This window comes from Peromyscus eremicus, chromosome 16_21 (genome assembly GCF_949786415.1).
Source record: "Peromyscus eremicus chromosome 16_21, PerEre_H2_v1, whole genome shotgun sequence".
NCBI classification, from domain to species: domain Eukaryota; kingdom Metazoa; phylum Chordata; class Mammalia; order Rodentia; family Cricetidae; genus Peromyscus; species Peromyscus eremicus.
Window position 1 is genome coordinate 40,269,101 of NC_081432.1, and position 15,773 is coordinate 40,284,873.

General features: G+C 41.1%; 1 protein-coding gene across 3 annotated transcripts in view; it reads left to right on the forward strand.

The window, feature by feature from the left end:
- Positions 1–15,773, forward strand: part of Prim2 (DNA primase subunit 2) — a 233,317-nt gene that overhangs the window by 148,293 nt on the left and 69,251 nt on the right. For all 3 annotated transcript variants that reach the window (XM_059281728.1, XM_059281729.1, XM_059281730.1), the window contains one exon: positions 13,303–13,375. In XM_059281728.1, coding sequence (XP_059137711.1) covers positions 13,303–13,375 — 73 coding nt within the window. The remainder of the gene's footprint in view (positions 1–13,302; positions 13,376–15,773) is intronic.

Consider the following 15,773-nt stretch of genomic DNA (forward strand, 5'->3'; position numbering starts at 1 on the left):
TCTTCTAATTTTATCATCCTGTTTCAGTTCAAGAATTAATTAGAACTTAATACAACATAGTAGAGAGGAGTGTTATGTGCAAAGGATTAACTTTTAATGCATCCTGAATTCATAAGATAGTTATACTGATCTTTTAACGTCATTTAAAGTAATGAAATCATCTTCCTTACACTGTATTATCGTGTCATATTATTATAACTGCTTGTATAGGATTCCTGTTCCTACTGCAGTACATTTGCTTAATGTGGACATGTTTCCATTTACTCCTTTAAAGAATACACTGTCACTAATCTTATGTCAGACAGGCAGCTTCTTCAGAAAGCTTTTCCTAGTAGGCATAGCGATAAACTGAAGTGTTTTCTCTTCGAATAAGCTCTCATTTTCAAATCAGAACATTGCGTTGATATGTCAATTGTGGGAAAAATGAAAGTAAATGCTAGAAAATGGTTTAGTAGATTAAGGCATACATCAGTCAGAGTCTGAAATGAAAACCTTGTCACTGTGATGCACACAAGCACCAGTTGTTTGCCAGCTCTGCCTTGTCACCTGTTCTCAGTCTCTGGCAGAACCTTGAACTACTTATTTCCTTGAATCATGCATCAACACAAGCTTTTAATTCACAAATAATAATTACAAAGGTCTGTGTAATAAGATTATTATAAGGTTATTTGGGGTCTGTATAAGAAATTAATAGATTAGAATGTATACTTTTTAATTTATAACCTTAGAATATTTTTTCCATATCTGTATCCATAATAATCATATGTTCATAAGAATGTATTTGCTAAAAGTTGACATTTTGTTAGAAGTTACCCATTGTATTACAGGCACTATAATAGATACTCTGGGTACAAAAGAGTTACTAGATATGGCCCCATAATTCCAATGTATTTTCTAGCGAGAAAAGAAGCAAAATTTATGAACACATACATGTGCACATGCCTAATCAAGTAGAGAGAAGGGAAAGTGGAAGGTCTTAGCAGAGGCCCTGTGTGCACATGGCTCTCTTTAGGAAGGTAAGGGTTGGAGAGATGGCTCAGCAGTTAATCACAGGCGCTGCTCCTCAACAAGTCCAGCATTTCATGTTCAGGACTCACATCAGGTGGTTCATGTCCGTCTGTAGCTCCAGCTTCAGGCCTCTTAAACCTTCCTCTGCATGTGCGCGCGCACACACACACACAGAATTTTAAAAATTAATATTAAAAGAATTTAACGCCATTTAATGTGTTCAGTAAAATATGTAGTTATAACACGGCATGTTTGAAAATCAACGGAAGAACTCATTCTTGCTCCCCACTGCAGCCATTGCTGCTTTATTGTAACCTGTATAGATATTTGTATGTGATTGTAAAGGGACCACACTTTCAACAGTTCTTTCACATACGTCATGATAATATAACAAAGTAGAGACTGATTTTCATGGCTCTGATGTTGAATTCTGCGTATTGTTCAGTGGAGGGCAGCTTTATCTTTTGCTTAGCTGTTCTCCTTTTCTCGGGTCTTGAAGCTCCTCTGTCTGTGTGTAAGAAAAGAACTTTAGTTCCTGTGTGACCAGGGGAAAGGTACTGTGGAGAAGAAACACTACTAACAAATCTCCTCTTCTAGAGTTTTTTTCTAATGTTGGCCTCTAGTTAAGTAATAACATCCATTCTCTTCTACTGGGCCAATCCAAAGCTCTCTAACCAAGTCTGCAGTGATGAGGATAGGGGAAATGACTTTCCGAAAAGGCCTGAGAAAGCTTTACAGAGCCTACTGTACCACATTAATTAGCAACTGCAAATAAGGTACCTGCTAATCAATTGAAGTTTCTAGGAAGATGTTCTGTACCTGTGCTGTTCATTCCAGCAGCCAGTAGTCCATACAGCTATCTAGTGCGTGCCTTTGGCAACTGAAGAACTGCATTTTTAAATAGTGGGGCTGAGAGTTCTTAGTCTAAAGGTATGGCTTGCTCTCAGTGTCTCTGAAGGACTTAAGTAGTTTGGCCCCAACATAGCAGTGTTCAGAGGAGGTGGACCACAAGGCTTATATAACATTGTCAATAGCAGAAGCCACTGCTGGGTTAATAATTCAATGTATTGTTGGGACTTGGAAACTCGGGAGATGGGGCCTAGTTGGAAGAAGCAGGTCACTGTGAGGGTGCCCCAGGAGGCTGTATGTTATCCTAGGCATGCGCCTACACCCCATTCTCTTTCTTTCTTGGTGTGTGTGTGTGTGTGTGTGTGTGTGTGTGTGTGTGTGTGTGTGTGTTGTGTTGTGTTTCTTGGCCACCACAAATAAATAGCCTTTCCTCTCACACTTCTGTCCCCATGACATTCTGCTTCACCTTAGGTCCAACGCAATGGAGTCAGCTGACCCTTCTGACACCATGCCCCAGTATAAGTAGCTCCTACTGTAAGGTGATTTTCTAGAGTATTGTCACAGTGGAAAGATGACTAACGTGGGTGAGCTTGTAAAAGCTACTCTTAAAGGGCTGTGGTAAGACAGCTGGGTAACTAAAGGTCATGGTAGCCATAAAGGAGGGTGGGCCCTTTACTTGGTGTAGGTTTGGGCTTTCTCCACCTGAGTTGTTCACCTGTGAAGGACTATAGCAGAGACTGCGCAGATGAGGAACACTTGAAGCTACACAGTTGACTAGCACCCTCCTGCCTCAGCCAAATGCTAAGATGGCAGGTGTGTGACTCCACCCCTGGCTCCTAAGTTCTTCATGGCAGCTGTGCAGGTTTGAATGGAAATGGCCCCCACACATATTTTCATATGTAACCTCCAGCTGATGAATTGTTGGAGTAGGTGTGTCCTTGTTGGGGGAGTTGTGTTCCTGGGGGTGGGCTTTGAGGTTTCAAAAGCCCCTCACCCGCCTACCTTCTTATCCCTCTCCTACCTGCTGCCTGTGGATCAGGATGTAAAGCTCTCAGCTACTGCTCCAGTGCCATGCCTGTCTGCTTCCTGCCATGATAACAATGGATTAAACCCCTAAAACTGTAAGCATGCCCCTAGTTAAATGCTTTCTTTTATGATTTGCCTTGGTCATGGTGTCTCTTCATGGCAATAGAACAGTAACTAAGACAGCCACAGCAACTAGAAGAACAGTTATTTTTATTAATTATTTGTTTGTGAACATCACAATAAGACCCCAGTGACCAGCCGGGCGGTGGTGGCGCACGCCTTTAATCCCAGCACTCGGGAGGCAGAGCCAGGCGGATCTCTGTGAGTTCGAGGCCAGCCTGGGCTACCAAGTGAGTTCCAGGAAAGGCGCAAAGCTACACAGAGAAACCCTGTCTCGAAAAACCAAAAAAAAAAAAAAAAAAAAAAGACCCCAGTGACCACGTGAATCTAGTGGATGGATGGATGAATGAATGATAAAAAAAACACTTTGAGCTCTAAACTTTTGCCATTCATCCATTCATTCACTTTTTTAAAAGTTGCTAAATATTGAGTCTGAACGAGATGGTAGTTTGTTGATGTTATTCTGAGTGTCAAACCCAGAACCTCACTCATGCTACCCAAGTACCTGCCCTAGCCCCTGAGATGATAATTTGGACCCAAAGTCACAGAGCTTTTTGTCATTTCCAAGGGGATGCGTCGTACTTTACCTTAGCTGGAGTTGTGTGTTTGTTTTTGTGACTTAAGACTGTTGTATGGATGCAGGACTTTCTATTCCTGTGACCACAGAAGATAAATACTCTGGGACTTACTGAGTCTCATAGACATGTATTTAAGTAACAAAACTGTTAGAAGTTTAATACCCGAAACAACCCTTAGACATGATGATACTCCAGTGACTGCTTCAAGATTAAAGGAAAGTGCATTATGTGATTCTTTAAACTGTGGCTTTTAGTAAAAATCTCATTAGCTGTCTCCATCCCTATGCCTGACCACCCACCCTTACTAATGTGGGACAAACAGAGAAACCTACACAACTTCGGAAACATCGTATCCTTAATACATGTGAACAACTGTGATGGGATAGCCCTAGAATGCCATCAACAGGAGACCAGTTTCAGAAACATTCTGTATTCTGGGAGCTATTTGCAAGGGAATGGAAAGATAGCCATCGATTTTATGTGTTCGGTTTTTCCTGAGACCTGCATGGTTTAGGAATTGACCTAATGGGGGTGATGGGGAATGAGGAAATGACAGACACAGGTGCAGAAGAGCTCGGATTGGGTGGGCCATGTGCTCCCCTGGGGCCCAGCTGTGGCAGTGGAAACTCCATGCATTTATTATGCACAGCACACGGGGGGGGTGGGAGTGGGGGTGGGGGTGGGGGTGGGGAGTGGGTTGGCTAATCTCAGTAGGGTCTCTGTAGGGAGCGGTCCCAGGCTGTAGTCATCCAGGAGGAGGACGCTGCTGCTGATGGTTCTTGCACACTGGTTTTAACTAAGGGTCAGCCGTTGGCCAACAACTGTATTCCAAGCAGGGACCGACTTTGCCTTTCCCCTGAGCCTTATTGGTGGAAGGCTTGGCCACACCCATGGGTCTGAGGCGTTGGGGTCCTTGATGCCAGTTCCGTGTCAGTGATACACATCCACTCAGGACTTCATTCATTCAGCCTCTTAGTTCATTATTGCCCTAGTCTTGAGTATCCTGAACCAGAGCCAGTCTGTCTCAGAGCCTCAGTCCTTACATACGCCACCAGAATATCATCAGCAAGAACAGAGGGAGTGGAAGAAGTTTACTGGTGGTGTAGGCCTCACGGGGAAGGCGGGGCAACTGAAGTGAAGTAGCAGCTGTCCTGGGGTACCACTTACCTGCAGTCTGCTTCCCATGTTATTATTGTGTCTCCTGCTACCCACAAATACAGATTATACTGCACATTGTCTGATGAGAGTTTTCTGAGGAGACTTCTTAAAAATCAAATTGAGTAAAATTCATGCTAGTGGAGAAATAATTTATATTCAATTTTGGCAGAATTTTATTGATTGTGTTCTCCTTTGGAGTCATTGCCAGGACAATTACCTGGACTGACACAGTAGATACCTTTTCCCAGGGATTTAGCTGTAGAAAGAATCTCATTTTGGTTTCAGTGGTGACAGCTGCTGAGTGAGTTTTCTCGTGATGTCCTTCGCAGTGGGAAATGATGTGTCCTTACTCACACCAACAAATCCACACTGCAGGAGAGTCTGCTTTCTAAATGGCTGAATAGCCTAGCTTAAGTGATCATAGTGGGTTTTTTTTTTTTTAAATATCCAAAGTGGGTAAAACTGTGATTGAAAAATGGATATATGTGTACTGTGCAGAGACCCTCGTCTACTCTTTGGAAACTGCTTTCCATCTGTGCCATGATGCATGTGTTTTTATCTGAAAAGGTCAGACTGGATCTTGGGATACTTTCATATAATGATCCAAGAGATTGTAGTTTATTTTGAAAGATGCTTTAACTTACTTTTTAATGGCCCAAATAAATATGATTCCCTGATGCACCAATCACTTTTGATTGCTTGTGCTTTCTCTGCCGTTTTCATATTTTATACTGGCATAAAAATACTATTAACTCAAGCCTGCCAGATGGAGAGGGGTAAATAGTGGTACCCTCTTTAGGTTCTGTGGTACTGGGAATGCTTGACAGAGACAGGCAGTGTATTTTATATGTTATTGTTTTATGGACTTCAGAATCTATCTGTTGATGAAAGACATTTTTGGAGGATGGGAGACAAATCCTCTTACTGTAGTTTAGAATCACATTTGCACTCCATGGATTTTTATAAATGAAAGAAGGATGAATCATGGTAGTTGCATGTTGAGGTAGGCCAGGCTATCCCAGATCACAAGTAGCAATGTGTTGAAGCTTGATTTTTCTCCAAAATGAACCTTAGTTTAGCTTACCTCCAAAGTAATCCCAATCCAAGATTGCTTCAGGGCGAACTGTGTCTAGTACTTAGTTCCCAAGTAGATATTTTAGAAACAAGCTTCTTTGAAGAAGGCTGGAAGACTTTCTGTATTTGGCCACACTGTAGCTTATGGTATGCCCATAACGATTACGAATCGTTTGGCAAGTAGAAGTGAGGGCAGGCTAATGACTGTTCTGTAGGTATGCCTACCTAGCCTTCCAAAGGATCATTTGGCTGTCCCTTGTCATTGTGCACATGTACACAGTGCCATTAGTAAAAACACAATGGAAATCACGTGTATACTTTTATATTGCACACATGAAGATAATTTTAATGACACCTTCATACCCAAAATATGATTTTAACGTGTAATTGACATGACAAAGTATTGATGACATATTTTACATTATAGCATTGTAAGTGTTTGAAATCAATGAACACATTATACTTATTATTAAACATCTTAACTGAGAATAAGGCAAATTTAAGAGCTCAACAGTCATTTTGCCTGGTGGGTCCTGCTTATGTGGACAGAGAAGTTCTTTTTTTTTTTTTTTTAAATGTCTGAGGTGAGTAAAACTGATTGCATGAAGTTGTTCCATTTAAATCTCCTGCATTGGAAGCTGGAATTTTGCCTTTGAAAATGTCCCAAAGAGTAAATCTTGTTTATAATGATAGATTCCAAAAAAAGGCTTCCAGATAGTAGACATCAAAGGACATCTAAATGCTTCTACCTCAAGGTTAAGCATTTCTTACGATGGTATAAAAAAAAGTAGATAAAAAAAAAATCTCTTTCTAGTATTTACTGGAAGAGATTAGGAAATGCTAAGAATAGAAAAACAAAACAAAACAGTAGAGGGGATGGTGAGCTACACCTTTATGAAGGCAGAAATAGGGTCTTGTGTGAGTTCAAAGACAGCATGGTCTACGTTGTGAGATCCAGGCCAGCCAGGGCTTTTAAAAACAGAAGAAAACAACCAAGCATGTTTAGGTCTAATACATTTAGGCTTTGGTGAAGATGATTACAGTTAGATAAAGGTACAGTGATGCAGTCTAGAAATCTCCTGATCTTCGTGGCAGCCTTTGATGGCACCACCAGGATTCTGTTTTTAGTCCCTGTCCATCACAGAGATAGATGAAACCTGTGACTTCAAGATTCTGATTGCCCTGCATAACCATCCTTGAAAAGCTGACCTTCACCTCATGTTTGTAGTGATGAGGGTGATGTTCATCTTGTACTTGTCATCAGTGCCACAGCATGAGGAGATTTTTTCCCCCCTCCTCTTAATCTTAACCAGCTGACCTTTCTGCGAGACCCACAAATCCACTTTTGTATATTATCTGTTGGTTTTTTCCAGCTCTCAGTTCCCACATTCTGACAAAAGTCCCACCAAGGGTCTAAGTGTACAATTGCTATGTATGTGCAACCAATAGGACTAACATTTCTGTCGCTTCTGCAAAGTCCAGAAGGTCTGCCTCTCACTTGGGATTCACAGGTGGATGTGTGCAGATGTGTTTTCCAGATTTATCATTTTAGATAGTCAATGGCTTATTTACTTAGATATTCATATTTTCTGTAAACTAGATATTTGTATGAGTGTTTGGAAACACTGTACTTCATTGTGAATGGATTATCTGTCTTTTTGTCACAGTCACCCGTCACACCTAGATTCCTCAGTATTGCATTGACTTAACAGAGTTAAAGGTAGTACCCTGTAAACTTGGTTTATAGAAACACACGTTTGGGATTGTGATAGTTAGTCTTGATTGTCAACATGATAGGAGACAAGTCTCTGGGCCTGCCTGGGAGGGGTTGTCTAGATTAGATTAGCCCCTGGGAGTATCTGCTGGGAATTATCTAGTTAGGTTAACTGAGGTGGAAGAGCCAGCATGAATGCCTGTGGCAACAGTCCTTGGCCTGAGCAGTGGTTCTTGTTCTTTGTTGTAATTTAATAATTAGGGTATGTTATAAAGGACAATAACTGAGCTGTAGGGAGAAACCTATTTGAGTCTTGAGTGTCTAATAGCATTTTAATTAATTAATTAATAACTTTTGAGACAGGGTTTGTCTGTGTAATAGAGCCCTGGCCATCCTGGAATTCACATTGTAGACCAGGCTGGACTCAACCTTGGAGATCTGCATGCCCCTGCCTTGCAAGTGCTGGGGTTAAAGGTGTGCATCACCACCTGACTTAAAAGCATTTTTAAAAAGGAGTGCATCCTGCATTTTGTGCACTGGTCAGTTTTGTTAAGGCAGTGACCAGGTTCATTTTGCTGGCACACAGCACTGTCATATTTTAGCAAAAGGGCACTCTGTCCTTCTACAACCCAGTATCTTCAGAACATATTCTAATGCAACTGAATAATCATGGAGTCACATCCTTCCTGTTTTTGTTACTTTTCTGTAATCCCAGAAAGCTCTTGTAGTTCACCCTTAGTGCCTTTTACAGGCTGTTCCCGAAAGTGAAAGGTAATTTATGTATAGAAAGCACACATAAATTGTTGGAATTCCTAACCTTTACCACTTGTATTTATGAATGAACCAACTGGTATACAGTTTGTCTATTCCCTTTTATATTTATGGCAAATTGGTGACTCAACTAAGAAATAAAAAGATCCATTTTCAAGATTCTCTGACTAGTTAATCAAACATTCCTCTTTATAGTTGGCAAGATAATGATTAGAGATACAATATGAATTTAGTGAACCATTAAAATGATTTTTAAAAATCTGTGTTTGGAAGAAACGACATAGTATGATAGAAAGGTTAGGAATAAAATAGCTTCTGTGCTCATTGATTCTACCGTGTTGAAAACTGAACAGTGGTGACCGTGAATCATCCTCAGATGAATAATTTCTTTTGAGTATTCATGTGTGCCTCCTATTAAAGTTATTTCTAACAAATTTGCTGTTATTCAACAATTAATGAAAAAAAAACATGAATTTGAAAGAAAACTAGGAGGTAGATATAAGAGGATTTGGAGGGGGGGCAAGGGAAGAGGGAAATGATGTAATTGTGTTATACTCTCAAAAGTTAAAAAATAATAAAAAAGGAAAAAATTGCTGTTATTACTTCTTATCTGATATAAGCACTATGACATATTTATAAAATGGATACATTTTTAAACATCATAAAATAAGAATACACAGAGTTACCAGTGTAGAGTCTGCTTTCATGTAGAAGCATTGTGATAATGAAGTTGATAGCACTCTGGATACCATAGAGATGCGCCTTCTCACATTTCGTGGTTACCTGCAACAGTCTCCTTCAGAAGCATCACTTTGGCAGTCTGCTGTGGGATGTTCTGTATGTCGAATGTGTTGCTGATTGGTTAATAAATAAATCACTGATTGGCCAGTGGCCAGGCAGGAAGTATAGGCGGGACTAACAGAGGAGAACTGAGAGAACAGGAAGCTGGGTGAAGGAGACACTGCCAGCCGCCATGACAAGCCGCATGTGAAGATCCCGGTAAGCCACAAGCCACGTGGCAAGGTATAGATTAATGGAAATGGATTAATTTAAGCTGTAAGAACAGTTAGCAAGAAGCCTGCCACTGCCATACAGTTTGTAACCAATATAAGTCTCTGTGTTTACTTGGTCGGGTCTGAGCGGCTGTGGGACTGGCGGGTGAGAGAGATTTGCTCTGACCGTGGGCCAGGCAGGAAAACTCTAGCTACAGCAGTCCTTGTAAAAGGTGCTGTTTCATGAGCTAGTGTGGGTTGTTGAGCAATTTTCTTCTTTGTGGCAGCATTGCTTGCTTGTTTTTTGTTTGTGTCTTGGTCCTTGAGTTGCTGTCAGTGTTTTATAGTAAGGAAACAGGAAAGCCAGTCCTGGAAATGCTCTCATGACCTAAGCAATGAAGTTAGTTACTTTTCTCTCTTGAGACCAAAAATACCCGACAGAAACAACTTCCCAGGGAACCTTGATTTCAGTGTGTCAGGAAGGCAAGGCGGAGAGCTCATGGTGCAAGAGCATGCGGGAGAGCTTCCTAACATCCTGGTGAACCAGGATGCAGAGACCCTGAGCAGGACACAGAGGTGGGGAGGTGGGGAATTGGGGAAGTGGGGAGGTGGGAGGTGGAGAAATTGGAAGGTGGGGAGGTGGGGAATCGGGTATAACCTTCCCACGCCCACTCTTAGTGGATGTACGAATTCCAGGCAGACTCTCCCTACTTCTTCAAGGTTCCATAGCTTTCAGAACACGATTGGAGACTGGGCATCAGCAGTTGTCCATTTGTTTGTTTAGTGTCTGTGTGTGTGGCAGAGGACAACTTTCAGGAGTTAGTCCTTTATTTTACCCTGGGGGCCCCAGAGGTTGAACTCAGGCCGTCAGGCCTGAAGCCATTTGCTCTTACTGGCTGAGCTACCTCCCTGGCCTAGATGTAATATTGCTTAAAATAGGAATAGTTTTTTGTTGTCCAGTTCCTCTCTTTCTGCTCATTTCCTCTCTCTGCTTTTTTAAGTGTGAACCTGATGATGTCAGTTTGATCCTCAGATATTCTCAAGGTTTTTCATTCTGGCTTATAGAGCTTGAGATCCAAGGCTTTCTCATCCTTTGTCTGGATGCAGTAGCTTACACTTTCCATGTCAACTCTGTCTGTCACAACCAGCTTCAGTGGTACTGAGTATCTGGAGTCCTTTGTTGTGGAATATTATTTTAAAGTGTGTTACATTTTTTCCTACTGCTTTTGTTAACAATGCAGAGATGTGATACATTTGTTTGATTGAATAAAATTAACCTGTGAGCAGGAGGTTAAGTCAGCAAGTAGCTGACAGGAATTGGTAGGGAGGAACCACAGTAGCTAGGGTTCTTAGATGGGGACTAAACAGAAGGACTGTTGAGTTTTTGGAAGACACCTGCAAAGGGAGAAGGTGAGCTACTTGCTATTCAGCCTCTCTGAGCAGCAGAATTCTGCCTCAACCTCTGAATCCTGAGTTCTTTGGAGGGATGGAGATCTAGATAAGGGTTTCCCTTGATAGCTTTGAGTCAGTGCCTGAGGGAATGGCAATGTGTATGGTGTTGTGTTTGTGTGTCGTCATCCCGTCCCGTCCCGTGTCCCTGCCCTGCGCGCTGGCTTCATAGCTCAGAATTGCCTCAAATCCCAAATCCCCTCAACCCGCTAGACTGCAGGTGTATGCCGCTGTGTTCACTCTGTGTTTCTTCTTTATGTATTCTTTTAAACTCATTATGCTGCAATTAATCTGGCCAAGACAAGTTCCTGAGGTGAAGTAATTATTTGACTGTGTTTTATCAATAACCATCTATAATTATGTCTGTACATCATTTTACCACTACGTATGTATTTGTGAATGGTTGGTTTGAACAATTCTTTTAGATGGTTGCGGTCACCGTTTTCATTTATGCATTTGGATACTGAGGTTTACAGGAGTCGAAGGCGTGGCCTAGTACAGAGCTGGGTGATGTCTCCTCTAGGCTCATACTGGCCGCCTTACTGTCTGCTTTCCCTCTGTTTACTGGTTAAAGTATGTAATTACTCCTTTGTACTAGAATATACTTTACTGATTTTAATTAGCATTTTTGAATAAGCCATGTTATTTGTTTCCCCCAGCATGTCTAGTCTGGCATCAGTACTTCCATTTTACAAATGAGAACGATGGCAAAACAGGGTAATTGACTTTTCCAGTTGTACAGCTAGTGACTTAAAACCCGAAACAAGAAAGGTCTCCAGACTTGCAGCCTTCTGCTAGTTCTGTGACCCTGTGGGGCTTCTTTGTTCCATGATTAGATGGGGAAGTCAAGTCGTTTTTTACCCCTGTGATTTTACAGAAATAATGGTCTTTTAGGCCTGTATGGCAGTGTGGAACAGGAGCCGGCGGCTCGGTGGATGAAATGCTTGCTGGATAAGCCTGAGGACTGGCGTCCAGATCCCAAGCATCCACGTAAAAAACATGGCATGCCGGGCCTGGTGGTCACCTGTAATCCAGCACTGGGGGAGTGGAGACAAGCACTCGTCAGAGTAAGCTGGCTAGCTAGCTGAATCAGGGAAGTCCAAGTTCAGCGAGAGACCTTGCCTCAGTAAGTAAAGTGGTAGACATGATAGATAGATAGCTGACATTACCTCTGGCCTTCACACATGTACACACGTACTCAGGAGGATCCTCATATGTGTGAACCTACATGCATATACACTCTACATACATACCTACATGCACACATACCTGTCCAAACAGTGCAAATCATTAAAATAATAGCTGTGGGTTTCACTTAGCATGATCTATGTATGCATCAAGTTAATGTCATTGATGGACTAAGTCAGAGCAAATGGCACATTACCTAACAGAAGAGGGATACTTAGGCTTGACGGTCTCATAGGGTACTTGCAGCATCCCAGTGTACTACTACAGTCTTGTTTCATAATTTGTATCTGTTGTTTAATCAATGAAATTAATCGACTGTGGAAACAGCAGCTTCTTAAAGAGCATGTGTGTGGTTCTGCAGGGAAAGTCTGTTCCTAGTAGATGTGAAATAGAGAGTCTGGAATTCTTTATGATTAACTTGACTCTTCTCTCCAGAATTGTCTTTAGTTGTATCTGTATAAGCCATGGGTTGACTGTATACATTTTTCTATGTAATATAGCAAACTGAATGCAATGGGATCTTTGTTTATGGGGTTGGACATGGAGAGTAGATTTTGTCAAGGATATGAAAAATTGTAAAGATGAATGGCTTTAGATAGAGCCTATCAACTTGTTTCCAGATTTGTGAATAACACCACAGAGACATTTATTATAGGAGGAGGATGTCAGTGTCATAAAGAAATGAAATGAAGAGACAAGTTTGCATTTGACCACAGGACAGACTTGGTGTTTTGATCCTAACACATTTCTAATTTCCTCATTTGTTAAATGTAAATTAAGTGTTCTCCCAGAATGGATGTGAGGATTTAATTAGAGAATGTACATGGGGATTCCTCGCACACTAAGCACTGTTAAATATTTTAATGAATAGCAACTGCTACTATATATCAGGGCTTTAACAAAAATGATTTTGATTTGGGTCCTTATGTTAGTACTGCAGGTCGATATCATCATCCCCATTCGATGGAGAAGGAGCACAGCATGCCCGTAGGCTAATGACACGCCCAGGGATCTGTGGTCCAGGGTGATTCCTGTTGAAGCTCTCTCTTGATTCTTGCTCTGTTGCAGTGCTGTTGATAGGCTTAAGTAGAGGAGGTTTAAACTTTTACTGTATGGATTATGCTTGTAGGAAGTGAAAGCAGTGCCCTGGGGTAGGAATCAGGAAATCCAGCCTGGTGCTATGTTGTGTGTTACTTGTAAGTAATTCATTGTATATGTCTTATTAAATATATTTAGAGTACTTGGCTTTCTGCTGAGGTTCATGTGTAAAATGTTTTCTTATTATAACTTTGATCTTAGAATAAAAATTCTCTTTAAAGAGATGAAAGCATTTTACAGATCCCATTTTAGTTTTTTGTTCTGCTTTGTTTTTCAGTCATTCTTACACTGGTCAAGATTACAGCACCCAGAAGAACACGGGGAAGATTTCCTTAGATCAGATTGATTCGGTAAGCACCAGCCCCTGTTAAAGCAGACGTGATTCAACTAGAGACCCTTGGTGGGAAGATGGGGGAGCAGTACCTTACTGCTTCTGATCATTTTAAGAGGAAAGTCTCATATTTTATGTATGTGATTTTATTTTAATTGGAAGAAAACCTAATTTAAGGGGAAGTTATTTGCAATTTTTAAAAAACAATTTGATTATTGGATAATGGAATTCTTTTAAATGACAACCACTGTGTTTATGTGTTTACACTTAAATACTACACACATTTAGAAAAGGAGAAGTGACATGTATTAGTTAGCTAGAACCGTTATAGCAAAATCAGATTGGTGACTTAAATACCAGAAGATAGTTCCTCATAGCCCGAGGCTTGAAGTGTAAGCTGTTTCCTGGGGCCTTTCTCTTTGCTTTATAGATGGCTGCTTTCCTGTCTCCTGAGATGGTTTTCCCACTGTTGGTCTACAGCCTGGTTGTTTCTTTCTCTTCTTGTATGTACACTAGTCACCTTTAACGATATAATGACCCATGCAACTTAATCACCTCTTTTAAGGATCTCTTACCCAGTCAAACTGGGTTAAAACTTCACTCTGTGAGTGTGGGTGCGGTTCCCTAGGAGCATTCACTAGCACTAAGGAAGGCTGCCATCCTGCACTAACACATGGTTCACGTCTGTCTTGTTTGACTTTGCACTTCCTCAGCAAAAGCACTTTGTTATACTTCAGTTTCCAGAATTTCTCTTTAATGCTCTGTAGTGTGTGCACTTTATCCCACAAAGAAAAAATTAAGCCTGCTAGAAATAATCTTTATTTACAACTACCACTTTACTTGCAAAAAATTAAAAATATAACAGAGTTTTAATGTTGGAATATAAGAATTATAATAAGGTTACTGGGAACAGATCAAAATGAATAGATAAGATTATCTTATGGCAAATCATAATATAGTACTTAGCAGTTAATATCCCTGGAAATAATAGGATTGTCTGCACTATGTAGTTGATTTCCAATTTGCTCTTAAGATGTCTCATCTTTGAATCTCCTCTAAAGAATTATTTCACCTTACTAGTCCCTTTCTTGCCTTTCCGTTTCTCCATGTGTTCACTTTATATTATATGACTAGTTGAAGTTAATTCTATTCCTCCCTCTAGCCAAGTGTTTTCTCATCCCCAGCAAGTGTGAACTGTGGGAATACCAAGAACTGTACTCACTGATTCATGTAGTGAATAGAAACTGAGCCCATCAGTTGTGTACCAGTCAGTGGTGTGAATACAGAACTGAATATAATAAAATATCTATACTTCTTGGACCTTACCTGGGCGAAACAGACAACATAGCAAATTAGCATCATCCTGTAAAATCGCTTGAGACTTAACTTTATCTGGAAGCTCTTCATCCTTCTAACACCATGCCATCAGTGTATCTCTTGCTATCTGCTGGTCATGAACTGCGTCTTCTAGGTTGTTCTATAACTGAAGTCTGTATCTGTCAGTGGCACTATTGTCCCTGTGTCCCTCTTCAAATGGGGACTGCGCCTTCCCTTGACCCTCTGTAGGTATGGAGTGAGTGTCTGTCTTAGTCTACATGACCTCTTCTGAATCTTCCCTGTCCCAGCTCTAGCTTCTTTAAAGCCAGGGAATCAAGATAGAGAGTGGATACCTCCCTAGATGCTGACCCCACCCCTTATCTTTGATGGTTTTTATTTGCACAGCACTGCATCTGTTGTTGCTGCCCTCTGCAGCATCCCATAGCCTGTCCTTACACTTTCTCGGTCAGCTCCGTTCCCATTTCTCTGTCTTACTGTGGCCAGCCCTGTGCACAGTTGTCTTTATTTTCGCTTTGTGGACAGCCATTGGGTTCTCTTAAGCATTCTTCCTCCTTCCATTCTTACTGGTTTGTAGAGTGTAGTAGCCCGAGTTCCTTATCAAATCATCAAACCCTCTGGTGTTTATGGCCTGTCTTCTACTTCATCGTGGTATACTCATTATGTTCTAGTACATGATATTCATTCCTTCTTGGAGTTTTTAATTTTCATAATATGAATGATATTCTTGGGTCCTCACATGAGTAGAATCAAGCTTGAAGTGTATGTTTTAGTTGAAGTGTAATTTCCTTAGAGACTAGTCTGTTTCCAGAATTCTCTCCCAGTCACAGTTGATCCCACTGCTGCTTTACTCATGAGCTTGGACACCATTTTTACCCTCTTCATGCTCATACCCATTGTCTCTGCATCCAAGTGTCAACTGCTCCAGGAGAGGATCTGTGACCTCTCTCTGTACTGGTAGCTGTGAGGGCTACACAGATAATAAATGTTCAATAAATCCTTGATGGTTGAGAATCCAGGAATTGGGGAATTGTAGTAAAGGAAACAGAGGTTGAATTGTGTCTTGAGGGGCTTTGCCTGCT